General features: G+C 43.2%; 1 protein-coding gene across 9 annotated transcripts in view; it reads left to right on the top strand.

Annotated features, from left to right (window-relative positions):
- Positions 1 to 16480, top strand: part of robo1 (roundabout, axon guidance receptor, homolog 1 (Drosophila)) — a 253306-nt gene that overhangs the window by 86274 nt on the left and 150552 nt on the right. Inside the window, exon 1 of one of the 9 annotated variants that reach the window (XM_044033013.1) lies at positions 7966 to 8274. The exons of 7 other annotated variants lie outside the window; for them this stretch is intronic. In XM_044033013.1, coding sequence (XP_043888948.1) covers positions 8115 to 8274 — 160 coding nt within the window. In that variant the 5' untranslated portion in view covers positions 7966 to 8114. Of the gene's footprint in view, positions 1 to 7965; positions 8275 to 13634; positions 14607 to 16480 lie in introns of those variants that run through there. One more of the 9 variants, XM_044033015.1, reaches the window with a different exon arrangement.

The raw sequence follows: 16480 nt of genomic DNA, 5'->3' as shown, positions 1-16480 counted from the left end.
TTGGAAGTCAGTGAACTTGATAGGACGAGGTTCGCTGTGTGTGTGTGTGTGTGTGTGCCCTCAGTCTTCTTTCTGCCAGAGAAATGCTAATACTTACTTTCTGGCCCGTGTGAATGATTAGGCCCATTTTGGGATGTGACGTCCATTTTTTCCATCATACGTCTTTTTCCTCAATCCCTTGACAGAGCAAAAGCGGCACAGCCGTGTGGTCAGCGTTGTAATATTGGAGCGTTATTGCCAAGACTAATAATTGTCTTGAATAACACCAGCTTACACTAATATTATATAACGTTGGCTGCGCAGGTGTTTTGCTGAAGTGTAAGAAACCACAAATACGTTAGCCAAAAGTGTCACTTCTATTATAATTATATGTCTAAACCACATTTTTATTGTTAATACAAATGCATTCTGCTCATTTACATGTCCTTGCTTATTCTTTGAACCCTTCGAGTAAGTTATACTGAGCGTCTTAAAATGGAATCAAACGCGATTTAGTGTCGTCGCAGCTGACGCGCAGACACTGTACATTTGTCATCCGTGGCAGCTTTTTACAAACAACCCACCCCAGCGCCTTTGTTGTCACTCGTTTCCCAGAGGTGCCTTTGCTTTTAAGATTAATTAAGACATTTTTATTAGCAAGATGTGTAAACTTGCAGAGCTTCTGCACCTCGCTGACAACCCCCGGCGCTGATCTTACACTAATGACTTTCAGCCATGACTGGCAGCCCGATGAGCTGTAAAACGATCCCCGCTTTTATTCGCCATCACGCGACTCCTGCGTCGCCGTGTCGACGTTCAAACCCGGAGCGGTAAGTCTCATTTCTCCGAGACTCGGTGCCGTCGTGGGGCCGTGGAGACGGAGCGGCGTGCGACTGTGTCTCAGCAGGGCTCGGCGTCTGTGTGAAAAGAGAGCAGAGTATCATGAGATCTGGTGGGGGAGTTTTGGGGGGCTGTAAATCTGAGCAGCACCTGCTCCCTGAACTCCAGCTCGCGGTGTGAGGTCAGCAGAGCCAGATATCCCATCGATCATATTTATTACATTCATCACAGCGCCAGTTTGTTTTGGCAGCTGATCGCACCGGGGAAAGAGGCAGAGTAAGAAAGGGCTTTTTATTCGAGAGCTGGGGGAGAATGCTTTTAGCATGAGCAGCGTCTTTTGCATTTCTTTTTTTCTCCGGCTTATGGTTCTTCAGAGGGGGATCGCTCACTGATGTTGCCTCCAAGGCCCCATTGAAGCCGCAAACTACTGCACAATGATATCCTAAGTTGAGGAAAGTTTCTGGATGTTACAACTTTGAGAAGTTCTGTGGATTTTGCAGCTGAGGCTTGTTGACAACATATAAGAGAAAGACTCCCGGGTTTTCACTTTGATGTTTGTTTCTCCCAAATGATTTAAAACAGGAATTTTTTATCTCACCTCAACAACTGCAAACACCTGTCGCAATGCCAAAGAAGTGGGCTGAGACCTGAAGGAGGGAGGGAGAGGTGGGAGCACTGAGGGGGCGTGGTCTGGTCGTAGAGTCTGACACGTGCAGAGAGAAAGGTGGGGAGGAGTCTAGGGCAATGAGCCTCGCTCTGATTGGACAAGAGAGTGCAAGCGTGGACTAAGAGAGCCAGTGGCAACATTTAAAATGCGGTAGCTGGTGTTTGACTAGAGAGTAGATAGCAGTAGATACACCAGTTTTTCTTCACAACATGTGTAATTTTAATAATTGGATCAGCAAATAACATTACTATACACATATACAGTGTTTACACCAGGGAAATAAATGGGTTTATTTGCACTTTAAGCATCAACTTATAAGAAAGTTTTTGTCCAGTGTGTCGGTTGGTCACTAGGTTCACCACTATGGAAAAATCCAAAAATTGATTGATTGTCATCATTTGTTACAGTCTCAAAAGTAAAAAAAAAAAGAAAAAAAAAGAATTTCTCAACTCCTGACGTTCATCTAGTGCCATCACTAAGTCAAAATTTAATGAATTTAATGACTAAATTATACTCTTTTACACTTGTAAATATTAACATTCTCGCACAAACATGTGGCGCGCCAAACATCGATTGACGTGTTACTGTTGTAACTGTCAGCGCGTTAGCACACTGACTTCATGTTTGGCTCTGTAAGAAAAAGAACAACATTTCATAACATCCTGTGTGACAGACTTTTGGTAATTAACGTGCTGAAAAGGGAACTGACGAAGAATCTGTGCATGAAAATCTTGCAAGGCTGGTTTCCCGCTAACAGAAAGTAAGGGTGCAGTGGAGACAGCCCCCCAGTCTCCCCACAACAAGACACAGTGACTCCAAAGCTGATAAATGAGGGTAAAAACCTTGCATAGTTCTGCTTTAACCAAAGGCTTTTGTCATGCACTGATTAAGCAGAATGCCTGAATCAAAACTCGTCCCGAATCTCGTTGTCATGTGATTGGCTGAGGTTCAGCACTGATTGGAACAAAGGAATCTCTTGGCTCGCTCACCCCGAGCCTCGCTGTCGACAATTAAAGCTCTCCTGTCGCTAAACCAGTTAAGCCAATTAAGCATGAAATGACATCCTGCTTGATTTTGACACCATGTGTTTCTGTGAGAGGAAGTGAGGGTGAGGAACAGGTCACTGGAAAAGCTGCATTTGACAAAAAGAAGAGCAATTAAATGATGGTCAGAGACACTGTACTTGGCCATTGTCTAACTGTGTTCAGATCAGATCGGGTCTCCTTTTTTTCTTGTGCAGTCATGCACAGAAATTCACAAATTGGCCCTTGTTGTGCTGAAGTGCTTCATCGTGAATTCTTTCTATTAACATAAACAAACTTCAAATCTGTCCATGTGGATTATGGCCTCATAGGGAAACTATAAACCGAAATTATCATATGTGGAATCATATGTTTGTGACGTGGTGCTGAGCAGAAAATCGTGAACATATACTTTCATTGAGCAGATTTTTTTCTCCTACATCTGACCTAATTATTGATATCAAATACAATATTTTGTATTATTATTTGAACCCTTTAAATGCTAGGTTTCTGTCATGATGTCATGTTTTTAGATAAAAAAAAAATATATATATGAATTATTTTCAAGTAATTTTTTTGTGTTGAATTACTACAACCTGGGATATGTCAGTGAGAGGGAGGGGGAATTGTTACAGTGCCATCCAGTGGAAATAGCATGTTTTTTTTTCACCATATGCCAAATATTATGGTCAAAAACGACGCCATCTGGTGGAGAGTAATAAAAGATTATCGCTTCCAAGGAAAAAGCCAAGATGGACACTCAGATATAATGAAATGCATGTATTATGCTTTAATGGAAGTGAAAATTTGCATTTTGAATGGGTTTTCAATGGGACATGTTTTGCCCTTAACGGCACGAGTGTAACACTTGTTTGTACACAGTGTATTTCAGCCTTACTGTAGGAGTCACATGCATGAACACAGTCAAAATGATCAAGACAAAGAATGAAAGCACTTCAAATGTTTATTTCTCATATTTATGTATGTGAAATAAATACATAAAAGTTATTAACTTTGACTCTTTGAATACATAAAAATACCCAGACTGGTCGACCTGAAGTTCCTGTTTGGTTAATGGAGCATTACGAGCTCACCTATGTAATTTGATGCTAAATTGTTATTTAACTTGAATTATTTTAAGATTCATATTTTAAAGTACATACTGTGTAAGTACTTTTAAAATATATAAGAAGCCAGTGCAAAGAGGCCAGAGTGGGTGTAATGTGGGGGAACCGGTTTGTTTTGAACTGTAAAGACTGAGAGCAGAGGATTTGCACTCACATCCACACGCCGCTCGCTCTCCAAACTTATGAATCCAGAATTTCGCACAAAAACTCCGAAAGAACTTTTCCATCGCGCGGCTATTAACCTTTCCTGACAACATAAGAGCGGGAACTTCCATGAGAACTTTTAAAGCGTGTTGCCACACAGATTCTCAACTACTGTCTGTATTTTGATGTTGTTGCCAGGATGTAATGTGATAGCTGGGTTGTTTTAATCAGCCTCCACAGGCCATGTCGAGGCTGATGCTAAACAGATGCTAATATGAGGCCCATTAAAAGACAGAGGGGAGAAAAGAGGGATTCAGTGTGCGCAGGCAAGCGGAAAAGCAACAGTCTGTTTATCGCCTCATCCCGCTTTGTGCTCCAAACCTCGTCACCGCGTCCTCTGAAGCTCTCGCTCTTTGTTGCTTCCCCCCCCTTGCCTCGCATTTCTTGCAGCAGCGTCATGCATGGGGGACATTCTGTGAACAGAAACAGATTTGTTTAGTTCGCTGTCATTTTCTTTCACTGGACGCCGTCTTTTTCATCGCGTCTCAAAGCTGAACAGAGAGGCTTCAGTGAGACGGAGAACTCTCTCTCTCTCTCTCTCTTCTGTTTATGTTTTGTTACGCTCGGCTTTTCGTTCCTTTCTCTGCTCTCTGGCATGGCCTCAATAAAATGCTGACAAGAGAGTTTTTTTTTGGTTTTTGTTTTAAACGTCCAGTGTCGTGACATCTACTGTACACATCTAATGGTGACACTGCAGAGTGCGACAATTGGAGCATTTCCTCTGCTCAAAGCATGTCAGGGAACTTCGAGCCTCAGAACAGATGTACAGTAAATACTCTCTTTTGCAAAGTATCTGTGTTCTCGCTGACATTTCCAGCAAAGTCAGTTAAGGCAGAATTATTCCCATATCGGTGGCTTTGCGGTGATTTTGAGGGGATTAACATGCATATTGGAATAGTTCCCGGGACCCGTGCGTTGCTCAAAGGCTCTATAGCGCCCCCCTAAGGTGAAAACAAAATTGAGTTCCACCGAATTTCCCGAAACTTGGTGAGAAGATGTTACAGACCGAGACGAACAAAAAATGGCCTCAACTCAAGACTCTAATTATTATTATTTCTAAATGTTCCTCCAAGTACCACCAGAGGAAGCTCGCGCACCACAGTTTGAGAACCCAAGCAACACGGGTATGGACACAAATCCATAAATTGAATGTCGGGCCTGAGTAAAATAACAAAAATTTTGTGATATGATGAGTCAAAACTGATAAGTGGTTTCGAGTCTTCGATTCTCGAGTCCAGACAGAAAAGAACTCGAACTAAATCCATTCTTCTTCGTTGACATAGCAAGTCTAACTTTCAGAACACATGCTCTGGCTGATTTGTCCGCTCCGAAGATGTCAGCCTCTGTAAAGCAAGACCTTTGCCCAGAGTGCATATAAAAGACTTATTCTGAGGCTATACGAAAACCAATCCACCTTTATTCTAAGGCGATTATACACTTATGAAAACAAACTTAAAATTCAATTTCTGCCAATAAACCCTCCTAAATGTTACACACTGGACCTTTGAGAAGACCTTTTTTGGCTTGGGTCTGCGGTTGGAATTAATCACCTAATTAGATTTATTCTGGGTTGCTGCCCGGAGTAATTCGGCGTATTCTGGAGCTGAGACTGTCCACTGTGGACAGGTGAGAGGAAACGGCCTGGTAGTCATTAAAGTTACCGTATGTGGACGTTCCAGAGAAATGACAACACTGCTTACTGTCTGCTGACAGAGTCACAATATGGTTGCTTTTCGTTTCACCTGCCAACGTTGATCACAATCGGCCTGTGAATCCTTAAGTTAACCAAGTTAACCTTGAATAACTTGATTTTTATTTATAGTTTTTTATTAGTGGTTATCAACAAACTGTCCTACTTCTTCAAACTGAACAAAAGCTATATGAAAATGTCAGGCTTTGAGAGCGACATAGCAGATTTATTGCGACGGCAGAGGCTTGTGCGGTCGGTCGTGACATGGTTTGTGTTTCTGGAGTTTCATCACTCCCTCGACGGCCAATCAGAAATGATTAGTGGCCTCTGCCGCTCAGCAGCGACACATCAAGACCAATATGATTCACTCGCTTTCTTTGGGGATCTTTTGTCGTCTGCTGCTGTCCTCCCTCACATCCTCTCCGTCTTTGTGTCTCCCATGTTCGTCCCACCTGAAAACCACCTCACCCTCAACAGCACCGTGACAGGGAGGTAGAGGAAGCGTTCTTCCTTGAACGTCCCCGGCACGAGGACGGCAGCGGTCATTAAACGTGGTGTATCCTGCGGACCACACACACACACACACACACACACACGGTCGTGCAACAGTTACTTCCTACAGGAAGTTTTAGATGTAAGAGATTTCCATATGTTGGATGAGACTGGATAAATGTTGGCTCGGTCGGGGTAAATGCTATTCCATATGTGGACGCTCGTCTCTATTTTAAGTCGACAGTCTTTGCCCCTTCAGAGTTTGGTTTAGGAGAGGCTATAAAATGACGGAGTCGCACAAAACCCACACAATTAGAGGAATGTTTTGATTTAAAATGAAGAGAAAATAACGCGATCGGTTTTCAATGACTGCAGTGAATGTGAAGCAAGTGAAGTATGATCGGCGTCTGTTTTTCATCTGTGGACGCTGCTGCAATGTTTCTGTGCGCAAAATACCGCGTAAACTATTGTTATCGTTAGTGCTAACAATAGCTAGCCCCGGGACCCCCCCGTCTTCTCATCTGGAACTCAGTCAACTCAAAGGTAACATCGCAGGTTCAGTTCTAGCACTACTCGGCTTGGCCTTGACTTGACTTTTTAGTCCCTTCTCTGACGAGGTTCCAAGCAAGCGAATCAAACTAAAAAATGCCGGGCTGTAATCCCTGAAAACATGCGTTAATCTCCAACATTTAGCAAAGGGAATCTCAGAGGAGTCTGGTGTGTTTAGCGACAGCAGTGCTGAAAGTCGGGGGAACGTGAGCCGAACCACGACCACGTTCAGGGGTATTTCAGTTCACGATTCTGTGAACGAACGGTTTTTATGAACCGATTCTAATGATTCAGCTACACCAAAAACAGCGGCTTTACGAGTCACGAGTTTGTGTGTTTGTGTCACATATAAAGCGGCTTCGCGGAGTTAGAACTGCATAATGGAAAAGCATCTTTTCTGCCCAAGCCAGGGTGAGTTTAGCAGCAGTGCTAGCAACGTTCTCCTCATGTCTAAAGTCGGGCTGTGCAAAGTAATAAAATATGGTAATATAGGCTTCTGAAGACAATGTAATTGTTTGATAAAACTAATAAAAGGCAGTTGCAGGAATTTAACAGAGAAAAGTCTCACTTTTCCGATAAGTAAACATTTTATTTTGTTAAAAAAAACCTGCTAACAGGCGGGGTCGCAAGGTCTGATCTTTATCACTGTGGTGTATTTTTTCATGAAAATGACCATTTAAATGATAAGCCGTATATAAATACATGTATATTTATATGTATATATATATGTATATACATATATATAGATTTTTGTTTCTGCAGCTCTACTGTAGCGTTGAATCCCAGAATGCTTCACTTCGTCCTGACGATGGAAAACTTCCCTCACTTCTCCGTGTCCTGGGAGGGAAGCGTTTTCCCTCTCTGCGGGAAGTTTCTTTTTGAGGGGTGAACGTTTTTGTTTTCTCCCGTCTTGTTTGCGTCGCTGCTGAGACGGGAATGAAAGCCATTAAATAGTCTTAGTCAGAGGAAAAAAGGAGGGAATGTTGGGCTCTCTCTGTGCTCTCTGTGTCTCACCACCATCACCTCCACGGGGGCCGGTTTTGTTCTGAGTCCAACACATGTGAAAAGACACTCAGCATGTCGCCTACACACACACACACACACACACACGCATCAGAGACATCAACGACAACGTCCACAAACTTCTTTTGAATATTAAAGAGGAGAATTATCAAACGTGGAAAAGGCCGGGGGGAAGATGAGAGAGAACGTCTTCTCCGTTGAATTGTGGAATCGCAAGACGGAGACAGGCGTGAACTCCACCGTGCGTGTTATCAAGTTGCCCTCATTAGGATCCCATCGTCCTCTGGGGACATTGTCACTGGATTTAGGAGACAAGCCAAGGCCGCGGGGGTTTGTGTATTTGGCAGAACTCAAGCGTCGTAGCATGAGGAGCAGCGATGTTTGCAGTTTGTTGCGGGATTTTCAAGCAGACTTTGGATCGTTAGTATTTTCCGTCTTTTTCTTTATGGGAAACATGTGAAGAAACGTGGGCGACGGTAAATTATGGACGTCGTGTAGCAGGACAGAGGAGAGAGTTCGTCATGCACGTGATGGGTCTGCTGGTGGTGCTGTTCGCCGCGCTGGTCATGCTGGGCGTTCCGACGGACCACGCGGGCCCACGTGGAGTGCGTCGCATGACCGGATCGCGGGAATCTCGCTCGTGCAAGCGGCCGCACAAATGTTCCCCGGCCTTTCCCCGCAGTGAGTACAAAAAAGAAAAAAGAAAAAAGAAAGTGCTTTATTACATTAAAAGAAAAATCTTTGACAGTGTACAGAGTTGTTTGGGTTCTTTTTAGTGGTTGTTAAATAATTAAAGCCCCGGAGCAGATTGCAGTGTAGGGATTTTAATCCCTTCGTGTCTTTGTTTATGTGCTTTTGGAGGTTGTTTAGTGTGAATTGATTTGGTTGTGGTGTTAAAAGCTGCTCGGCTCTTTCTCTGCTGCCATTAAAGCCCCTGACAGTTTGTCATTTTTCTTGCCTCTGCTGCTCTGATCAAGGTTGCAAGGGAGGAGGGAAAAGAAGAGAGAGAGAGAGAGAGGGAGAGAGAGAGAGGGAGAGAGGGAGAGAGAGGGAGGACAGAGAGCTGTAACGTGTGGCACTCTGGGGATTTCATTTTTTCACTTCCCTCTCTCTTTTTTTTATGACAACCATAGATGACGAGCGAAACTAATCCTGAATACAAAAGGACTCGATGCGGCGTCAAACTTTGAAGTGAAGGTGGGGCCACAGTCGAGTTCACACTGTTGCACGGTGCCTCCACACAAAAACAATAAAACACACGTTTAGAAATAGAATGTAGAAATTTGACAAAGTGCAGGACAAGAAATATGAGGAACAGAGTTTAAAACCTTAAGTGCTACGTTTAAGACATGACGAGGTGCTTGATACTAGTTTTCCGCGCCGCGATGTCGCAACCTTGACTGTGCCGCTACGTTATTATGTTTTGAACACCAGATTTGCTGTTTTACTGTCGTCGTTTTCTATCGCAAAGAAAGTTAGTTTTTATTAATCCCCTTAGGGAAAGTATTCTTCTGCGTTTTTGACCCATCCTAGAATTAGGAGCAGTGGGCTGCCACACTGAGTAGCACCCGGGGAGCATTGGGGGTTGGGTACCTTGCTCAGGGGTACCCCAGCCCTTTTTGGCCGGGTGGGGATTTTGAACCAGCGACCCTCTGGTAACAAGTCAAGTTCCCTTTCCACTTGGCCACGGGCTGCCGCCTGACTCCGATACAGCAGAAGAAATAAACATAACTTAAACTATAACTTTTAAACATAAGCAAATATCTGTCGATCCGTTCAAAATGCCCATTAAAGCCTACTCCACACGAGAGGATTTTCAAATCTGACTCGATTCTAAAAACACAACAAGCTTTGTAACAGATTTCCAATGATTTAATCCTGAGACGTGTTGTGTTTAATCAAACGATTTCAGGGAGGAGAGTCCAGGGATTAAGGATCGCACACAAACACGCGTGATTTAACGTGACTTCAGGACGTAAACAGACATGGAGGCGTACGTATCATCCCCGATCTCTGTTCAGTCGTAAATGTCAAACATGTTTAATCATTTCAAATCGTAGAATCACGTCTGGTAATCCCACACACGACAGGATAATTTGGCCAGAAAATCTTTTCAAATCAGCCTAAAATCGGAAGAAACCCACGACTGTCCGAACGCCCGAAATCTGACCATTTATCCTCTCGTCTCTTCGCTCTATTAGTGATGTGTCGTTCGTGAACGTTTCGTTCAAAATGAACTAATCTTTTATATGACTCGGGAGTAATGAGTCATCTCAGTGAGTGATTCGTTCATTTTCATGCAGTACCTTCCTTCGCCACATGGCAGACAGCTGCATAAGCTCAGTCAGCAGGACAGGAAACAGAAATGATTAGTTCAGGACTGACTCAACTGAGTGGTTCGTTCGTTCATTTTCATGCAGTACCTTCCTTCACCACATGATGGCAGGCAGCTGCATAAACTCAACAGGAAAGGAAACAGAAATGATTAGTTCAGGATTCACTCAACTGAGCGAGCGTCCGTCCTCAGGTCACGTGACAGCTACCTAGTCACTGTCGTGCTGTTAAACAACAATGGCAGAGAGGATACAGGACACAAGTCACTTTATTGAGGTGTGTATTTGCTTTCCTAGGGTTTCGTATGGTTTGAATTGCTTGTGGCATTTTGTTTATCATACTTTGTCAGCTGAAGCAAACCATGTTTGAGAACCGCGGTCTTTTTTTACAACGCCCACAAGGGGGATACAGCGCCAACCGCTGTAAAAATGAACGAAATGATTCAAAAAAAGATTTGTTCAATTTACCGTCCGAGAGTAAAAGATCCGAGTCAGTAAGAAGAGTCGAACTTCCCATCGCTACGCTCTATCCTCTCTATCTGTGCAGTTGTGTTTAGAGCTGGTGTCGCCCGGTGACACGCCTGTGCTGCACACAGGTTGGATCTTTTTTTCGGCACAAATGACACCAACTTGTGTTTCCAGAACATTTCAGACATTAACTTGATTTAAGTCGTACAGAGACACACACACACACATTCTCTAACTCACACTGTTTCTTATTTTACCCAATTATCTTTTATTGTTCTACTATTTGTACCTTTTTAATGTTCTTTCTTTTTTTTTTAATCGCAACCAGACGTGTCTGCTCTGTCTCTCTGCTATATTTCACTCGTCGTTGTCATTTGTATTGTTCTTTTTTAGTGTTCTATCGTCTTGTTTTAATCACAAACTCGGCACGGGGCTTTTAAAAGCAAAGTGAAATACCATTAGGTCAAATCATGAATGTTAATGTCATATTTTTAATGATTTTACAAGTTTATTCTCCTCTCTCTCTCTCTGTTCCATGATTGAAGTATTCACTGCGGTGCCAAATCAAACATTTAACACACTCACCTTCTCTTGTATTAATCAGCCTCTTTCAGACACACTCCTACCCTAAGTAAGGACTTTATTTCACTGTTCCCTGCTGCTGCTGCTGTCTGAAGGAGTGTTTTTATTATTCTGTCGCTGGTATTGAACTGAAAAAAACCCACTCTGTTGAAGCTCTCAGGGAAACAAGGGCAACCGCTCTAATAGAATGATCACGCATGGGAATAAAAGGTCTTCAATCATCAAGACTGCAGCAGGCGCCTCAATATGAGGGGGGTTCACTTTACCGTACCTGCTTGTGAATCGAGATCTACTCAAATAACCAGCGATGTTCATTCTTACAAAGATAACCCATCCCTTAGTTTCAATTATTCAAGGCTGCAGCTTGGGTCCTCTTCCAGAGACCTGGGAGTCTGAGGGTCCTGCGCGGTATCTCAGCTGTTCCCAGGACTGAGCTCTTCTGGACAGAAGATCTCAGATGTTGCTCCTGGAATCTGCTGGAGTCAGTTTCTCTCTATTGTTTGAGGATCGCAGCTCCTCGTGTTCGTGTCACCACTGGGACCACAGTTGCTTTTGCTCCCCACATCGTCGCTCAGCCCGCTGGTATTTCTCAAGCTTCTCGGGTTCCTTCGTCTTCTTCTTGACGCCGCTGTCGCTGACGCTTTGGATTGCCACGTCTATCACTACTGCCCTCTTCTGGTTGATTAGCCGCCACCGGTTTGTCTGTCTGGATCTGGCAGTCCCTGTAGGATCCGTGTAGCCCTGTCGTTCTCAACCCCCTTTGTAGGCGTCTTCCATCTTCATCCTGGGATTACATGATTCCAGCCACCTGCTGTGAGTCTACACCTCAGGTTCAGTCTGGTGTGATAATGGACCTTTACACCAATGAGGGTCTGCTTTCACTGGCGTGGGATTATTTTTAAATCTGTCCTTCTCTCTTTGACAAATCAATCTGAATTTATTTTTTAGGTATGAAGTATGTGGCGATGTCATAAAAAATTATCAAATTTTCAAGAAATCCCTATACTTTTTTTTTAAATCTGTCAAATCTGTCAAAACGGGATTAGAGTCTCGATTAAATGTAATCCATATCTGATCCAGATTACTGTGGAAGCACTTTTTTGCCAGAAAAGAAAAAAAAAGAGGTAAAATTTAGTCTTGATAATAAAAATATCCTTAAAGTAAGTCGAAATTATGAGATAAAAAGTAATTATTTCGATTTTTTAATCTCCTAATTTGAACATTTTATCTCTTACCTCATAATTATGACCTATTATCTCATAATTTCGATTTATTTTGAGGATTTTCTTTTTTTTTTCTGGCGGAAATGGGCTTCCATAGATTACGGATGAGTACATCAGCAACATCATAACAAATGAAGATTTGTCGTCTTCACCCTATTATTGTGCCGACAAAAATAGCTTGTTGAGCTGATTATAACACTAATGGCACTAAAACATAAAAACACATAGTCGTTTACACACAGTGACACTTGTGTGAACTATATAGTCACAAACACACAGTAATGTAAAGTGCTCATAGGAAAACGTGGTAAATACACGATTGTGAAACATCACAGTTGTACGCAACCAAAAAACGGAATTAATTAAAGCCAATTGCGCAAGTTTTCAAACTTTAAATGGAGTTATTTTTTGGCACGCTGGCTCGTGGTTCTCTGCAGACACACACACACACTCACACGCATATATATATCAAACATGAGTGTCGTGCCATTTGCCTTACTCAACACAAATGATGTTTATCAGTGGTGGGCGTTTGCACTGAGAAGTAAACTATGTGCTACATTAAACACATGAGGATCCCTCGGGCTTGATGACTAATCATGACTATCAGACATGTGGTCAGGTCAGTTCAGCCACTGGAGGGCGCTGTTTGGTAACAGATGCTCAGTGGAGCTTCGAGGTGATGATGATGAAGGCTCCTGCACTTCTTCCTTTTCATGCCTTTTTTAAAAAAAAAAACAAAAAACAATATATAAGCAGGAAAACTTGCACTTCTGCGAATTTATGGCTACATAAATGTATAATGAGTTGGTTATTATATTATAAGAAATATAAAATGAGGCATTGCTTCTACTAAAACAGAGGGGGGGAAATATGGATTTCAGTGGTAAACTTATGTCACTCTGTGGGGAAAAGTTAAATTATAGGTACAAAAATGGTCTGTTCACATGTACATATTATACTACTGTGTTATGACTGATCATAAATAGTGCACTTATGCTTTTATTGGAAACACTGGGAGCTCATGAATTAACCTCTGCAGGTAAAACGTGTGTTTTAAAGGAAACGATGACCCTGTAGATGATAGACAGCGCAATTATTGTGTCGTCGAATCTATTTCACGTTGGATAAAAACCGAACTTCTGGTGGAATGTTAATGGACTGTGAAACCAAAAGTATGAGATGATGATTTCTCTTTATTGGACTAAAGGTTGTTGCGCTGTTTTTTGTCTGGAACAGAAGAAAGGAGAATTTATTTCATTTATTTATTTATTTTGCACAGAGTTGCAGAAAATGTGCCAGTTTGCGCTGCGTAAAACTGCGCAGCTCTGTTGGATCCAGGCGGGAAGCGGTTAAATTTCTTCTCAGGGAAACATTGTCGGGTCTATGGAGGGGGGGTAGAACAGGCGCATACCAATTGTCGAGGTATTCCGCTTTTCCTTGAATGAAATGCTGTGACTGTGAAACCGTGGTTTCCCCCTCCTCTCCTCCTCATCTCCTCCTCTTCTTCTCCCTCTCCTCCACTCGCCTGGGGTTCGGGGTCTGCGACGCGCTCTGGGATCAGTCGGAGCTGAAACTAAAGGGGGGGAAAGTGATGGAAAAGTTGCCCTGATCGGATCGGATCAGATCAGATCGGATCGTGCGCGTGTGTGTGCGCGCGGATCTCCTCTGGTGGACGAGCGAGGACAGGAGGAGGAAACTTTCCGAGCTCGAGTGACAGATTCCAAACTGGACTGAGAGAATAATGTGACTGCACGGACGGAGCTTTTACGCGTGGACTCCCGCTGCCGCTCCCGCCGTCGCTTGACTCACGTTTGAGTTCAACTTTTCAGTTTGCGGTGGATTTATCCTTCATCCTGGTTTTTGTTTTGTTTTGTTTGGGTTTTTTTTTGTTGTTGTTGTTGTTGTTTTTGCACAAAGGAACTAACTGATTTGAATGTGGCTGGTTGTTGCCCGAGCGCAGTAACGGGATGAATTCAAAGAAAGGATAAGAGCTCCGCTCCGTCTCTGCGCACTTACTCTCTCATCTGATCCACACACACACAACATGTGCTGAGAATTTGCGCTGTTTTTGGAGCTATTTTGTGTTCTTTTTTTTTTTTTTTGGACCGAGATGCCAAAAACCTGCTGGTGATAAACTGCTTCTGGGCTGCGTGTGTGTGTGTGTGTGTATAATCTCCCCCCCAAAAAAACCCACAACCAAAATCAAACCTGGGTTGTTTCATTTTTCAAACTCTGGATTTTGAAATTTGGCGTTTCCAGCTTGACATGAAGGAGTGGATGTCTAAATTGCTTTTTGAATAATTTGGATTACCCTAGGACTTTGCCCCCTAGGAGAGACATTGAATGATGTCTCCAACTTTTATCGGATTTGTATTTCTGTTAGGAATTCTCCATGTGTGCTCGGGTAAGTCCATGATCCCTGATACTGATCCATTTTTGTGTTGTTTTGTGGGGGTTTTGCAAGTTCAGGATAAAAGGAAGAGGAGGGTGGGAATAATCCAACCCACTAATCTAGTCTTAATCCAATTCATTCCTTCACTGTAAGGAAGACTTTTTGTAATTATTAGCAAAAGCTAAAGGCGGCACAATTAAATTAGACTACATGCATAACTAAAGTGTTTTTATCATTTACTGAAGCGTGACTAAATATACAACCCACACTGTAAATGGTTGCTTCAGGGCAAAATGGTGACACCAACTTTCCCCAATCATAAGTAAAACACATTTTTTAATTAACTTGAATCGACTTTAGTTTCCAGCGTTGCTGTAATTCACAAAGACCCACTCTCTTTGTTGTATTGTTTTTCACATTTTTGGACATTTGTGTTGTTTTGTTGAGCAGGAACTCCAAAGGTTTTGTGTTAACTTACAAGAGCGGAGCTCACATAAAGTTGCCGAGGCCATGTGGGATCAGTGTAGGGGAGAGAGAGCGGGTATCATCGGTCAAACAGACAGCACAAACCCCCGTGGACTGGAGACTATACATGTTCCCATGCATGTCATAACTCTGCACGCGGTGGACGACCGTTAAAGCTGACTCCAGCTCTTCTTTAATGCTTTTTTAAAAACCTGGACATTTGCTGCGTTCCGAGTCACGTGGGCCCTGCTGTTGATTCCTTGTTGTGGTGGCATCGTCTTATTTTTGTTATCGCTCGTGAGTTATGAGCGAGTGAACGCCTGCCACGCGATTATACGACCTGACCGGGGGAAGTCTGTCCTGGAGGGACGTTTGACACAAAGGAGCACTTGTGCGAAATCATACCAAATACTTCAACGCAAAACCTATAAATTAGTGAATACTCGGCAAACTCTTCAGCCGTTTAAACGGCGGTAAATCTATATAAGCCCCTCTATACGACCGTTCGTCACACCTACAGTATAATTACCTTAGTAAAAGTCTAATTGTCTTCAAGTTTGGACCTGAAATAGCCTTTATGGCTTCTACCTGTCCAACTTCACAGTCTGTTTCCAGATGTCCCTAAAAGTGGGAGTGTTTCTAAGTGACTGTCAGGAGCCGTCATTATGCTTTAATGACTGTATTTCTGACAGAAGAACATCAGGCGTTCGCTCCCTTTAAGCTCTTAATTAGACGTGTGTGTCTGTTTTTGTGCAAAAGTTTCATCATGCATATTCAAATGTTGCTCATTCCTCCCGGTTTGTTTCGTAAGTCGGAGGGAGGGGAGGGGCTCAGGCTGTAACTGCGGCGGTTTGAGGAAACGCTGCAGAGCACCTCCGACAGGCAGGAAGCGCGGGGGTCAGAGGTGAGCGCTGAGTACCGCAGGTGGTGACTCTCGTCCGCTCCACCCACAGCCGGATCCTGAACTCTAGCCGAGCCACTGATGGTCCTGTCCTGTGAGAAAGTCTGTCAGACACCAGGGTTTCTAATTACTCCTCACGTCTGTGGGGGGAGAGGCGTGAGAATGAGGCCCGTCGGACATCACATACCCACAGGATTCACCAGCGTCAGGGAAATTGGATTATCTGCCATTTATTGATGTAGTTTCTAGTCATTTTTAAACTTCTTAAAGCTCTAAGTGCGTAACTTCTGCTGCTTTATGTTTGATTTTCTGCCTCTTTATGACCTAAAATGAACCTGTCAAGCAATACTATCAGACTTCACTGAGGGAGAAGCACCGAAGTGGGCGGGGACAATGACAACGGTTGTGTTTTCAGTCAGACTGTGAAAGAAATCACTTCCTGAGTCATTATTCATTCAAGTGTGCAGTCAAAGGTGTTTTGTAACATCTCAGCGCGTCACCTCAACGTCCTTCCCTTTAA

Source organism: Solea senegalensis, linkage group LG8 (assembly GCF_019176455.1).
Source record: "Solea senegalensis isolate Sse05_10M linkage group LG8, IFAPA_SoseM_1, whole genome shotgun sequence".
NCBI lineage: Eukaryota > Metazoa > Chordata > Actinopteri > Pleuronectiformes > Soleidae > Solea > Solea senegalensis.
The sequence above is the reverse complement of the archived record's forward strand: the minus strand, read 5'-3'. Positions and strand labels throughout refer to the sequence as shown.